General features: G+C 48.5%; 1 protein-coding gene and 1 long non-coding RNA gene across 4 annotated transcripts; one reads left to right on the forward strand and one right to left on the reverse strand.

The window, feature by feature from the left end:
* Positions 1 to 1035: 1035 nt before the first annotated feature.
* On the reverse strand, positions 1036 to 12404 carry GUSB (glucuronidase beta). Of its 2 annotated transcripts, XM_064677869.1 has the most exons (12): positions 12153 to 12404; positions 10320 to 10508; positions 9730 to 9911; positions 9062 to 9204; positions 8369 to 8556; positions 7336 to 7488; positions 6594 to 6772; positions 6096 to 6242; positions 4951 to 5035; positions 3206 to 3382; positions 2471 to 2606; positions 1036 to 1242 (listed from the first exon to the last, which is right to left on the reverse strand). In XM_064677869.1, the coding sequence occupies exons 1-12, from the start codon at positions 12378 to 12380 to the stop codon at positions 1085 to 1087; spliced, it is 1965 nt and encodes a 654-aa protein (XP_064533939.1). In that variant the 5' UTR covers positions 12381 to 12404; the 3' UTR covers positions 1036 to 1084. The 2 variants fall into 2 exon arrangements, with proteins under 2 accessions (XP_064533939.1, XP_064533940.1); XM_064677870.1 differs by lacking the exon at positions 10320 to 10508 and having other exon boundaries at positions 12153 to 12396.
* Positions 7372 to 11678, forward strand: LOC135425526 (uncharacterized). Of its 2 annotated transcripts, XR_010435620.1 has the most exons (3): positions 7372 to 7508; positions 7652 to 10083; positions 10981 to 11678. It is a non-coding gene; the product is annotated as an uncharacterized LOC135425526 (long non-coding RNA). The 2 variants fall into 2 exon arrangements; XR_010435619.1 differs by having other exon boundaries at positions 7652 to 11678.
* Positions 12405 to 12844: the final 440 nt, after the last annotated feature.

Raw genomic sequence — 12844 nt, forward strand, 5'->3', positions numbered from 1 at the left:
GGAGTCATAGCAAGAGTTTCACACAGAGTCTGTGAATCATTAAAACTACCTAATTGTACCAACTTCCCAAATTCACTGGGCAGCCTCCAGTTTTGTCGTTCTGCTCCCTGTGATGCTGCTCTTGGGACAACCCTGGGATGTTGCTGTAAGATGTGTGCAGACTAAGTGTTCTGAGCTCCTCTGAGTGTTGCTGTGATCTGTGACAGTCTAGAGCCAGGCCTTTGGAGTCCCCTAAGACTGGTGTGCAGCCCAAAAGGGATGTTATTACACGTTAATTTACACATGGCCCTACCCCAGACTACTCCAGGCCACTACCAGAAAGGTTTAGAACAAACTTGCCCTCTTAGACTGCTGTTGCTGTAGTCCATGGTGACAGTTTAATATGAAGGAAGCCCTTCCGTGCTGGAAGGTAAAACTGCATCGAATAGTGGCAGTTTTGGTACTGTGAGTGAAATAAATAGTTTTATTAAAGTTCAGTTGCTGTAGTACCTGCCTATCTAACATATTCCACCTTGCTGCTCTAGTATGAATTCCATACTGTGTTGGGAGTATGTTGGGTGTCCTCATAGTGGTTCTTACCCTTCCTGAATGCTGTGAGTGCTCAGGAGTTCTCACACACACATCCTGTCAGGCAGGAGAAGCTGCATAAACTCTGCTCCTCTGTGGACAATTTGCTGTGATCTGAGTAGTGTAACTGTTAGGGGAGTATAACTGGAAAACCTCATTTGCATTAGGGGGATGTGATGTTCGTTTACAGTAACTTAGATTTATTTTTTTTTTTAAGTCTTCAGCATTGATTTGTGTCATGTAATATTTGTGTTGGGGTTTTTTGCCATAAACAGATACCTCAGTCAGGATCTCTAACTTCAGCTCCTTGAAACTCTGAATATTTGTTTTACTCTCTGGAAACAGGAAGCCTTCAGACATGGCTAAGCAGAGGAAACCAGTGTTTCTGATCTGCTTCACATCATAGTAACTCCTTCAGGTGGACTAGAAATCGCATTAGACTTGCAAGACTTGAGTCAGGCACAAAAGTTATTTAAACAGAAATTTAATAACAAGTTCAGCGTAATACCCTTTGATTTCATTTTAAAAAGAGGGCATGTGATGTTATTACAGGAGGAAGACAGCTTGATTCATTTGCAATCTTCCAGTATCTTTCTCTAAGAACAAAAGCAGCTGCTTTGGGCTGTCGCTGGCGGGTAAATATTCCTTTCTTGTTCCCCAAAACACGTGTGGTCCCTGTAGAGGTTATAAAATAAAGCAAGGATATATAACATGCTCTTGTATGCCCTACTTGAACTGTTACAGTGTATGTACTAAATCAGGTTAGGAGGAAGAGACCTATGCACTTTCTTCTCCACACAGTCAAGGTACAACGGGGAACTTGGCTGATGTAACTTGTGTCACCTTGGCACAATGATTTGATGTCACAGAGCAATACAGCTGCAATTCAGTGTATTTACAGCTGGGAAATCGATGGCACTTAATTTGGGTGTGCCCATTAACTTGAGCAGTATTATATTTACAATAGATATTCCTGCCACTGGTTCCACCTTGAAATTTGATGGTTGGAAAATGTTGATGACTATTTGACTGTCCTGGTGTCTGTCCTTTTAGCCTATTTTAGTTCTCAAAGGAAAGTAGAAAAGAGGACTGCAGCACAGAGAGAGACTGGAACTGCATCTGTGTATGTGAACTTGTCTACATTTTCTCCATCCTCCTGTTTGAAGCTGATACTACTTTTCTGACCCTGCACTGCACTGACTGAGCTTTCTACTGCCTGTATTGGTGCTCTCTGGATTATTCTTAGTGGTTTTCTCTGCCTGCAGTCAACACTGACTGTTCACCCCTGAGCTCACTGCAGGTGGCACAAGCAGAAGTGGTTCCTTACCAGGTCCCCTGAGCTGTAATTGTTTAATTTCTCTGTGACTGCACTGTAGATTAAGGAATGCCCAGTACTTTGTGACTGCACTTCTCATTTATTAATGGTGGATGGAGTGTCATGATAGACAGTTGTCTGCCAGTGTGGCATCTGCTCCTCTGTTGCTAAACCTCTACCAAGTTAATGATCCATTATTTAGGGTGCTCTGTTGCTAAGGGCAGCTGTAGATTAAATAGGAAGCGAGACACATCCTGACAGCTGAATGAGCTCTGAATTGAGGGTGGCCAAGAAACAGGAGCAATCTGGGTCTGCTCACAAGCTTCTCTTGCTCTGCCCTAGTGCACTATCTCGTGTTCTGGGGATCATCTCTGCAGGACCTCAGGCTGGAGAGAGGATGCATTAAGTACAGGCAGGACCTTCCCTCTTCCCCCTTGGCTCTGGTCATGCTGGATTTTGTCACAGGAACCAGCAGTGCTCTGTCTTGGTAAACAGAGGGCCCTTTGTCCTACCCTACAGCCCAATATTGTTTGTGTGGCATAAACCAGGGAGGATGGAGAGTTGTTTGGAGCACAGATAGAAGCTTACCTTGATTAGTCATGAAATCAGCAAAATTCCATATGAGCTCCCCAATCACATATTCCTTCCTCTTCTTGTCAAAAACAGCATGGTACTCCTTTAGCATGGCCTTCTGGTACTCCTCACTGAACATGAGGGGTGGATCCTACAGCCAGGGAAAAGAGGTGGCCTTGAGTGCAGGTGACAGTTAATCCCAGGAAAGGCACTTCCCATTACTGGGGACCTGCTTCCTGAAGACAAACTTGGTGGTTGCTTGGTCTTTTCATTGCTGCTGTGTTAACAATGGCTGTGGAGTGACAGCTGGCAACTACTGACATTGCAAGGGGCCACACACATAACCTACAAACAGAATTCCAGGTATTCCTGGGGAGAGGCTGTGGTGGTCTTTGTCATGGCAGGGACAGCAGTGCCACCCCCTTCTGTGTGTGACAGCACCATGACATCACCATCCAATGTTGCATCTTCCAATTCAGCATTTTCTACCACTGCCAAAGTACAGATTTCAGAGTGCTCAGTGCTCTCAGTCAAAGCTGAGAGCTCCTCTTTAGGTAGACTCTAACCTCTGCTGGTGGCAAAGCTCATTGATTTTGGTGGAGCAGGATTACAATCCTGGAGTCTTCCAGGCACTGACAGCTACTGCATCTCAAAACAAAGGCAGGCTCAGGGCCCATCTCTGCCAATTAAATTGTGCTGCCCTGTAAGAGCAGCAGAGCTGTTTCCACCTGGGACATCTACAACACTTACACTGTGGAGTCCAGGAACCGAGTCTGCTCCGTATTCACTCTGGATGATGGGCTTTTGGTAGGTTTTATACCAGTTCTCAAACTGTGCTGTGAGTTGTAGTGGAATCACTTCCAGATGGCCTGGGTCGTGGTACCAGGAGAAGTAGCTATTTACACAAATCACATCCACGTAGGGAGCCTACAAAAAAAACAAGGTGAGAGTGTTTTGTCACAGAGCTCAACGGAGACAACCTTCTCTCGTAAAGCTAAATCCTCCTTCGGGTTCATTTAATGGAATCCAGGTTTATTACATGTAGAATGAAGTCTTTTTCCCCATTACTCAGGCCCTCCAAACATACCTTTCCCAGAAAAAAAAAAAAAAAAGGCAGGATAAATTTAATAAGCTAATAGCATATTAATTTGGTATTTTTCTTACAGACTTAGGAAGTCACAGCAAAGAGTTAGACAAGATCAGCCCATTTCATCTCAGGTTTGTTAGAAGCTTTTCTTTCCAAGATGTCTCTGGCTTGCAGGTACATTTAGATGTACTTTTTGAGTATTGGAATGTGATAACCAAGTCAGTGGTCAAATATTTTGGCAAGCAGCTAAATTTGTGCATCGATGGTGCAATACTAAGACTGAGCATTCTGCAAGTTCTATGCCATTTCTACCACATGGACAGTATGAAAAAAAGGGCACAAAAGCCCACTAAAGATAAAGTGATGTTGTATGTAACTTGTTCAATGTTCTCTTAACATGTTTTGTAATAAAAGGAAAAAAAGTTCTAATATCACATCAGTGTATGAGATCTGTTCTTTGGCTTTGTTTTCCCGTGCTCAGGGTGGTCAGAGCATCTCACAGGGACAGGATATTGGAGTTGGTGTGCGAGTGCCTGATTCAACAGCAATATCCAAGAGCAGATTCCTACTGGGCTCCTTCAAAACTGAGGCCATCAGGTGATTTTTTTTTCCTGGGGTGGGCAGGAACAGACCTTGGAGTTACAGACTGGTAAGTGTAGAACAGCTTAGAAGCAACACAAAGTGTAACCTGTAGCACAGACCTGTGGTAGTACCAGGTACCTCCAGACTCACCTGCTCCAAGTGTTTGTGGTACAGCAGTGACAAGCATTATAAAGCCACCTTGAAAAATTAAAAATTACACAGGAACTACCCTGGAAACAAATGTATGTGTTTAAATCCCTTGGTTCATGCTATGGCCAAAGGCACAGACATCCAAGAAAAATACCCCTTGGCTATTTATCCAGCTCTAGGGCTTTAATTATGAAGCTGGAAGAGCTTTTTAGATTATTCAACACAAATAGACATCTGCCAGAGAAGATCTAGAGCAGTTTAAAGCAGGAATTAAAGCAAAGCTTCCTTCCTTTAGACTTCCACAAGGGTTGTTAGTGTTTTAAAGAGGTTTAAGCTTTGGCTTAATTGCAAGTGAAAATCCTGAGCATTTGTAAACACAATCAATGGGAATAGCAAAGCATGACAATATTAATGGAATCCAGGGGTATAATCCTGCACACAAAGAACTGTTCTCTCTTACAGATACTTTTTTTTCCAGCAGGACTACAACTACAGGGCAAGGTGCTTTGTACTAGAAACAAAACCATAAGTTTTCCTCTGCCTTTCCCTGTTAAATATCTCCAGTAAATCTGGGGAGGTGGGGGGGGAAAGGACTGTAAAGCAAGAGACAAGAAGAGGAAATTTAATGTATGAATTTAAAAAAAATAAAAAGGGCTAGAAAATAAAGTAAACTTACACCACGGTCAAGGGCGTAATTAGCCTCTGTCACAAAGGTTACTGGTCTGGAGGGATCCAGAGCTTTAGTGTGAGCTATCACTGTCCTGTTTGCAAACAGTAAAACAGAGTTCAACAACAGCATGGAGAAGCCCAGCCCCATTTCCCCAGGCTCTCTGTCCTTCCACCCCCCTCGAGCTGGTTTTTGATTTAGCAGCTGGTATTTTTAATTAAATAGATTATTTGTCACATATTGGTTGCTGTCCCACCTGAAGAAGAGCAGAGTGGAAGCACACCAAGCACAGGCACCTGAATTTGTCTGTTGGTGCCAGCAGCTTAGGAGTTGGAGAAGGGACAGCGAGTTTGAGGACAAAACTATAAAAAGGGTAATGGGAAGTTTGTGAACAACTCTTGGGATGTGTTCCTGCAGAAGCACAAGGCCCTATCCCTGTGCCAGAGCAGGCAGAGGTTGGCTGCTTTTGAGGAAACCCTGAGTTGAGGGAGATGAGACAGAAGGGGAGGGTCAAGCCCTGCTGCAACCCCAGCGTGGCAGGGGGGTGGTGGATCATTCTGATGAATTAAACTTCACAGTTACCTCTTAAAGCACCTACAGCTACAAGGGACAGTCTGCTACCCCACTGCAGAGCTGCCTCTTGGCTATCCAAAGCTTAAATCTCTTTAAAAATAAAACCAAAGGGTCTGTAGGGACTTGAAGCAGTGGCTTTGAAGTGGGGTGTCACAGTCTCCTGCAGAACAAGTAACTGGCACTGACTGAAGAACTTTGTCTTCAGAATGAAAGGCCAATTATTTTACAGCGTTGCCGTAATTCTCAAAGAATTTAGCACTTCCAGTGGTAACAAGGAATATTCTGTTGCCATCAGGTCTGATTTTGCTTTATCCTTAGCTCAAGAAGAGATGCTCAGACCACATGGATTCCTGGTAATTTTGCAGAACCTTACTGGTTCAAAGCCAACAGGTTGAGACAGTTGAGCATCAGTTCCACACATGCAGCAGTTACACTTTCAGTTTTCATCTGCACATATGGCTTCAGGGTTCCCAAAAAACGCCTGCCCTCTCTTTAACTGCTTCTCTGTGCCATCCCAAAGGAAGAAGATGCATCATCTGCCAATATTCAGACCTCAGCTCTGTACAAGGAGATGCACTTACTTAAAGTAGAAGCCTGCTGGGGGCAGCTCCGAGGCCGGCTCGTTGGCCACCGACCACATCACAACTGAGGGCCTGTTCTTATCCCTGCGGATCAGCTCCTCCATCACAGCCAGGTGGTGCTGCAAGGACTTGTTCCCAAAGCTCTCGCTTAAAGACAAGAGGTGAGACCCAGTGAGGTGAGGGTGTAAAATCCATCCCCTTTTGCCTTTCCCTGTGAAAACTCTGGGGTGCACGAGCCCAGCTGAGCCTTGACACTGAGTATGGCTCGTGCCCTACTTCCCCAAAGGTCTCTGCACAGTTCAGGGCCGTGGTTTGGGCTCATTAATTGAGCCATGTGGCAAAATGCCCCTGGGTTGCCCAACCCCTCCAGGCACACGTGGCGCAATGGGGCGATTTCTAAACAGAGCAAAGTACTCCCGTTATCGGGACAGCGGGAGGGGACAGCTTTGAGGTGGCTCAGAGAGGAACAAGGGCAGGGTGTGCTGAGCGGTTCCTTACGGCAGTTTGATGCCCACCCCCGGGCACTCGTCGATGACCACGATGCCGTAGGCGTCGCACAGGTCCATGATCTCCTCGGCGTAGGGGTAGTGGCTGGTGCGGAACGAGTTTGCCCCCAGCCAGCGCAGCAGGTTGAAGTCCTTCATAATCAAGGCCCAGTCAAGGCCTTTGCCACGGATCTGGGGAGAGAGAGAGATCACTCCCTGTCCCACTGCTGGGCTGGGGCTTCTCCCCACGTGTTAGCCAAGCACCACAGCTTCCCTGCGGGATCCATCTCCAGCACTGCCAGGGGCTGGGAATCCAAGAGCAGCTATCACAGTCAGAGGGGTTTGGGGAGGAAGGAACCTTAAAGACCATCCTGTTCCACCCCCTGCCATGGGCAAGGACACCTTCCACTACCCCACATTGTTCCAAGCCCCGTTCAACCTGGCCTTGAACACTTCCAGGGATGGGGCAGCCACAGCTTCTCTGTGGGGGGCCCCACCACCCCCACTGCTGACTGACTGTATGTCAGCATGTCTGACTGGAAGCCACGGCTGGAGATGGCTCAGCATCTCCACCAGCACACCCCAGGCCCACCCATGCACCCTGAGGGATGTTGGGACTATGGCATGGTGTCCCCTTAGTGCCAATAGGAGTTCACCCCTGGCAGCTCCCAGCCTGGGAGAAGGGTGTGAGGAAACAGCCCCTTGGAGGGGAGGCAGGCAGGTGAGGTGAGGGGCCCATGGGTGCCCACACTCACATCTGAATCCTCGTGCTTGTTGACGCCGTGGAAGTAGAAGGGCCTGCCGTTGATGAGGAACTGGGTGCTGGTGACGTGGACGGTGCGGATGCCGACCGGGAGTGTGTACACGTCCTCCAGCAACGCCCCCTCCACCTGCGCCTGCATTTTCACCTGGATTGCCAAGGAGGAAGGTAAGGGATGTGCTGGGGTTCACAGGGACGCCCTGTGCTCCCTCCCCTCTGTCTGGGAGAGCTATTTTGACCTCCCGTCCGCTTCCCAGCCCTGCCTCGGCACAGAGCCTGCTCCTCACTGCTGCTTCATCCGCTGTCCTCAGGGTAGGAGCAAGGTCTGACCAAACAGAAAATAGAAATCCAAGCTGGGCAAGTTAAAGGATGAAGAATGAGCTGATGAGCTGCTGGATGACCCTTCTGGGGCTTGCTCACCCCAAGAGCTGCAGTGTCTTTCCCCCATACTCGTCTGGCCCATTTCATCCCCCCCAAGCAAGACAGTAGGACCACTTCTCTGCCCTGCACCAGGCAGCGACTGACGTGTCACAAGAGATACAGACCTGAGACCCTGGAGACTCACAGCAGCTCATCTGCCCTGATTTCTGCATCAAAACATCACTACTGATCCTTAACTCACAGAGAGTCCTCCAAGGCTCCAGCTATTAAAGCTGAATTCTTGCAGAGTAGAAAGAAAGCTGACTGCATGGCAAAGCCTGTGGAAGAGGTTGGCAGCCTGCTCCTCAGAGACTCTGCTCTCAACTTGCAGGGCATCTCCTCCCCTGTATGGTCTCAAATGGGATGGACTGGGCCCTAAAGGTGAAGGACCTCAGAGTACATGTGTGCACTCCAGGCATGCCCTTCTCACTGCCAGACCTTGCAGTTCAGCACCCAGGGAGCTGCCAAAGCTTGATTTGATTACTGCCTAATTAGCAATGCCACGCTGGTCACATGAACAGGAGCTGTGAGAGAAGATGGTCCATAGGGCAGTTCCTTAACCCAATTAGACAGAGAGAACACACAGAAAGGAAGAAATGCCACTTTACCTCTAAGGAGTAAAGGTATCCAGGGTTCTCATGCATCAGGTAAGGCCACCAAAGATTTGGGTTCAGGACTTTGAGCTCTCCCTCTGGCCCATCTCCTGTAGCAACCACTTTCCCCTCCTGGTCAAGTAAACTCAGGGACAAGGAATAGGCTGTGCTGCCAACAACTGACACCTCGTACTGCACCATTGCTGGTTCAAAGGAAACAAAAGACTATCAGAGACTGACACAGCAGGGGGAATACTTGTATCACATGTTGGGGGCTTTTCACAAACAACAGCATTAAAAATGAGGGAGATGTAGAACAACAACAGTGGCATGAATCGAGTGTAAGAAGCAGGACTTGCCTGTCTTGTGGCCCAGAATTTTCCAACAAGGTTTGTGTATCACACAACTCTCACTTAGAGATAATCCTGCTTTAAGTGGCAGGAAGACTGCTCCTACTGAGAAATTCTACTTTGAGAAACACCTGATCGTCCCTTGACTTTAACTTGCAACAACTTCTTGGTTTTGTTATTGTTTCTGAATGCTTTACCACATTCTTGCAGCTGCTGAGCTGTGCAATAGGCCAGCTCAGGTTCAAGAGAAAGCCACAAGGAAACAAATTCAGTCAGGCTTTTGCAGAATATTCTCTCTGCTGCCCTTGTCATCTCCATTTGGAGCCTGAGGTAGCTGCTGTAATTGTTCTGGACCTACCAACATGCTCTGATGAAGTAGTTGTCACAGTAATATCATCTATGTAGGCAGAAGGAGTGGTGTAAAGCACAACCGGGCGATGGATTCCAGCATAATTAAAGAAATCAAACCTGGTGTTCTGCACAAAATAGTTCTTGGGATACCTGAGTGAGCAAGACAAGGAGAAATGGCTACATTATGCTTCATTACACAAGAACTGAAGGCAGCATATGGATGCTGGCAATGCAAAATAGTCAAGTAATCACAGCTGCTGGCTGGTAAAACAGTCTTTACAACAGGGTGGATCTGTCTTTCAGTGGTGCTACTGCTGCTACACTAAAGGATTCTGCCAGCTAACAAACATGTGGAGCCCAAAGAGTTTGATCCTTCAGGATAGCAGGTACTTGCAGTTTCCAGCTGAATTCAAGCTTCTCAAATCTGCCATTGATTCAGCTTGACAAATCACTTAATCTCAGCTCCCTGTGTATAAAAGAGATGCAATAACTCAGTGCTGATTTCTTGTAGCACCAAAGCTTAAACTCCTCCCTGCTCGACTGCTGAATTTCAGCATAAATACAATCCCGTGCTTTTGTGAGTTGCTTGGAGGGTTTCATGCACCAGCAGCTGAATAAACTCCCACTCCCCCATCCCTGGGATTAGCCCAGCAGTGCAGCACCTCGGCAACTCACCTTGTTTTGTCAGTCATGTACTGGATGGACCCCGGGGGCAGAGTGTGGGGTGTCAGGGTGTTGTTGAGCGCAACAGTGACACGGCAGAGGGTCCCTGGGCTGCCCTGGACAATGCTGCTGATATCAGCTTCAAAAGGGAGGTGTCCCCCTTCATGCTCCACCACTTGCACCCCGTTGACCCACTGCAAGAGAAGACACCCAAAAAAATGGAGTTATTGGGGTTTTGTGGCAAGCAAAGCGCAGAGAAGGGAAGGAGCCCAGCAAAGGGCAGTCGGGATCCCCAGCAACACTGAACCTTTTTCTGGGCTCTTGATCCTCAAAGGATCAATCCAGAAGCCCTTCCTTTGCCAGGAGGTAGGTCTGGTTTACCTACAAATGTCACTGAGAGACACAGTTTAGCGAGGAAATATTTAGGAACTAGTCCTGATATTGGAGCAAAGAGATACTGGAAATCACGGCCAAGTTCTTGGCTGGGGGAAAACAGGCAAGAGCGAAGAAAACAGCAAAGGGATACAAACTCTAGGCAGAGATGCCATGAGCCCAGTTCCAGTGCAGCACAGTTTTGGGAGCACACGGACAATCTCACGTACCACGATGGAGTAGTAGTGGGCACTCCCAAAACGCAGCACCACCCTGGTGCTGGGGGAGTCCTGCAGCCAGCGGGCAGGGAGCAGCACCTCCTTCTCATACCACACCCAGCCGATGTAGTTCTCCAGACTGGGGTCCTGGGTCAGGTCGTTGAAGCTGGCAGGCACTGGCATGTCAATCACAGGGCCGGTCTGGCAGGAATTTCATGGAAAGGGAAGGAAGAGATCATTTAAAAAGAGAAATTTTACTGCTGGAGGTGTCCCCTACCACGACAGCCTTACAGTCTCTTTGCCAAGGGGGAAATAACTCAGGAAAACCTGTTTAGAAACTGGTGTGGTCTGTCACAGGTCCTACACAAGTCCTGATTAGCAGCAGGCACGGGAATGTGCCTGTTCCTGCAGGAAACAGCTGCTCATATCTTTTCCCCTCCTGATGTACAATGAAGTGCTTCCACTAATGGCTCTGGTGTCATGGAATCAGAGAGGTGAGGGGGGGAAAAAAACCACCCAGGTTGTTGTTTTAGCCCAGGGCTTCCCACAGCCTGTATTCTTTCCTGCACAGCTCCAGCTGCTGGGTGAGCAATGCAGGGGTTGTTGGGGTGCTGCTTGTCAGGCTAAGAGCTGTAGTAAAAGAGCGGCAAGACTAATGGATATTTTGGGACAGATTCCTCAGGGAAGGTTCGTGGAGACTGTTTGGAATGAGTTCAGCCTTTCTCAGCCCCTGAAAGCAGCAGGGATTCAACGGAATCACTTCACTTGATTGTTTTAAGGTAAGGGTTAGAGGGAGGCAGTGTCACAGCACACTGAACATCGAGGTGCTATTGCCAAACAGAGCAGCTCATTTTTAGCACCTGCTGAGCTCATGATGTTGCACAAACAAGTGCTGCAGCAGCTTCCCCTTTCCTGAGGAAGCCTTTCCATGGAAAGGGGAACAAGGAAGGTGCGGTTGCCCAGGGTGAGCATCATGTGCAGGGCTGACTCAGCACCAGCACTGCAGAGAACTCGGTGCCTTTATCAGACACTAGAAAATCCCAGAGGGAAAATCCTTGGATGGTGAAGCGGATTTTCTAGTATTTGATGCAGGACATCCTTTGACTGGGATGGCCAGAACAAGTGTCTCCTTCTGGGAGATTCTCTGATGGTTAAGTGTACATGTCTAAGCCTCCCTTTGTGGGGGAATAGTTCAGGACTCCTCTCCCCTGGCTAGCACTTTTTGCAATAACTTCCAGCAGCACAGTGTCTTTCAGCTCTTCTCCCCTTCCACAGTTTGACCAAAAATTTAGCCAAAAGACTAAAAATAGTAATTGTGAATGACTTATATACTTTATGCATGGAATACATAACTTCTTTTTTTTAGGTTAATGGTCTTAATTTTCTAACATATTTCAGTTACACTAAAACTTTGCTTATCAGCAACTTCGAAATAAATAATTCCAGTGCCCTCTCCAGGCACATTTCTGTTTATTCTGAGCTGCTGACGGGCAGGTCAATGCTGTGCAAGGCCAGCTGGCTCCTGCAGCACAGGGCAGCTGAAGGTGGCTGGAGTTCATTCAGACGGTTCCTGGCCTCTCAGCAGCTGCGGGATCATCAGAAGGATCACCAGAGGCTGCTGATAATTAGGAACTGCCTTAATAACCTCTGCCCGGCCCTAACTGAGCGCAGAGCGGGGGGCGAAGGGCAGCGGCTCCGCAAGCCCGGCGGGGAGGGAAGGGGGGAAGGAAAGGAGGAAGGAAGGAAAGGGGGAAACGGTGCTGTCGGGGCGGGATGAAGCCTGGTTTGGAGGGGTCCCGCACCCCGAGCCCCGGGATGCCCCCCCGGCCCCGCCGCCCCCGCTACCTGCCGGAGCGGCTGCCGGTACCAGCGCTGCGCGAACCCGGCGTCCCTGCCCGGGGACAAGTCGGCGCGGAAGCTCCAGAGGCCGCCGAGCTCCTTGCGCTCGCGGGAGGGGGTGTCCCGGGGCTGCAGCATCCCGGGCAGCGCCGCCGCCCGCCCCGGGAGCAGCGGCAGCAGCAGGAGCAGCGGGCACAGCCCGGCCACGCTCCCGCCCGGCGCCGCCGCCGCCATCTTGGGTGTGGGCAGTGCCCGGCCGGGGGCGGGGCCAGGGGGGCGGGGCCAAGGGGGCGGGGCCGGCCCGATCCCGGTCCCGGTCCCGATCCCGGTCCCGCCCCGACGGGATGGGACCGCGTCCTGCCCCACGCGTCACCTGCGGGCAAAGCAGCCGCTATCCTGGCGTGAAGGAACTTGTAAGTGTGGGGCTGTGCCCGGGATTGGGGGATTTCCTCGAACGGCTTCCGTTTGTTTATTTAATTATTTATCTATCCATTTATTAATTTATTTATTTATTGTTTCGTTTCTTAAGGGGTTTTATGTATTACCTACTTTATTTATTTGTTTGTTTATTTATTTATTGTTTCGTTTCTTAAGGGGTTTTATGTATTACCGACTTTATTAATTTATTTATTTATTTATTTATTTATTTATTGTTTCGTTGCTTAGGGGTGTTCAGTTATTTAGTGCCTACTTTTATT

Source organism: Pseudopipra pipra, chromosome 21 (assembly GCF_036250125.1).
Source record: "Pseudopipra pipra isolate bDixPip1 chromosome 21, bDixPip1.hap1, whole genome shotgun sequence".
NCBI lineage: Eukaryota > Metazoa > Chordata > Aves > Passeriformes > Pipridae > Pseudopipra > Pseudopipra pipra.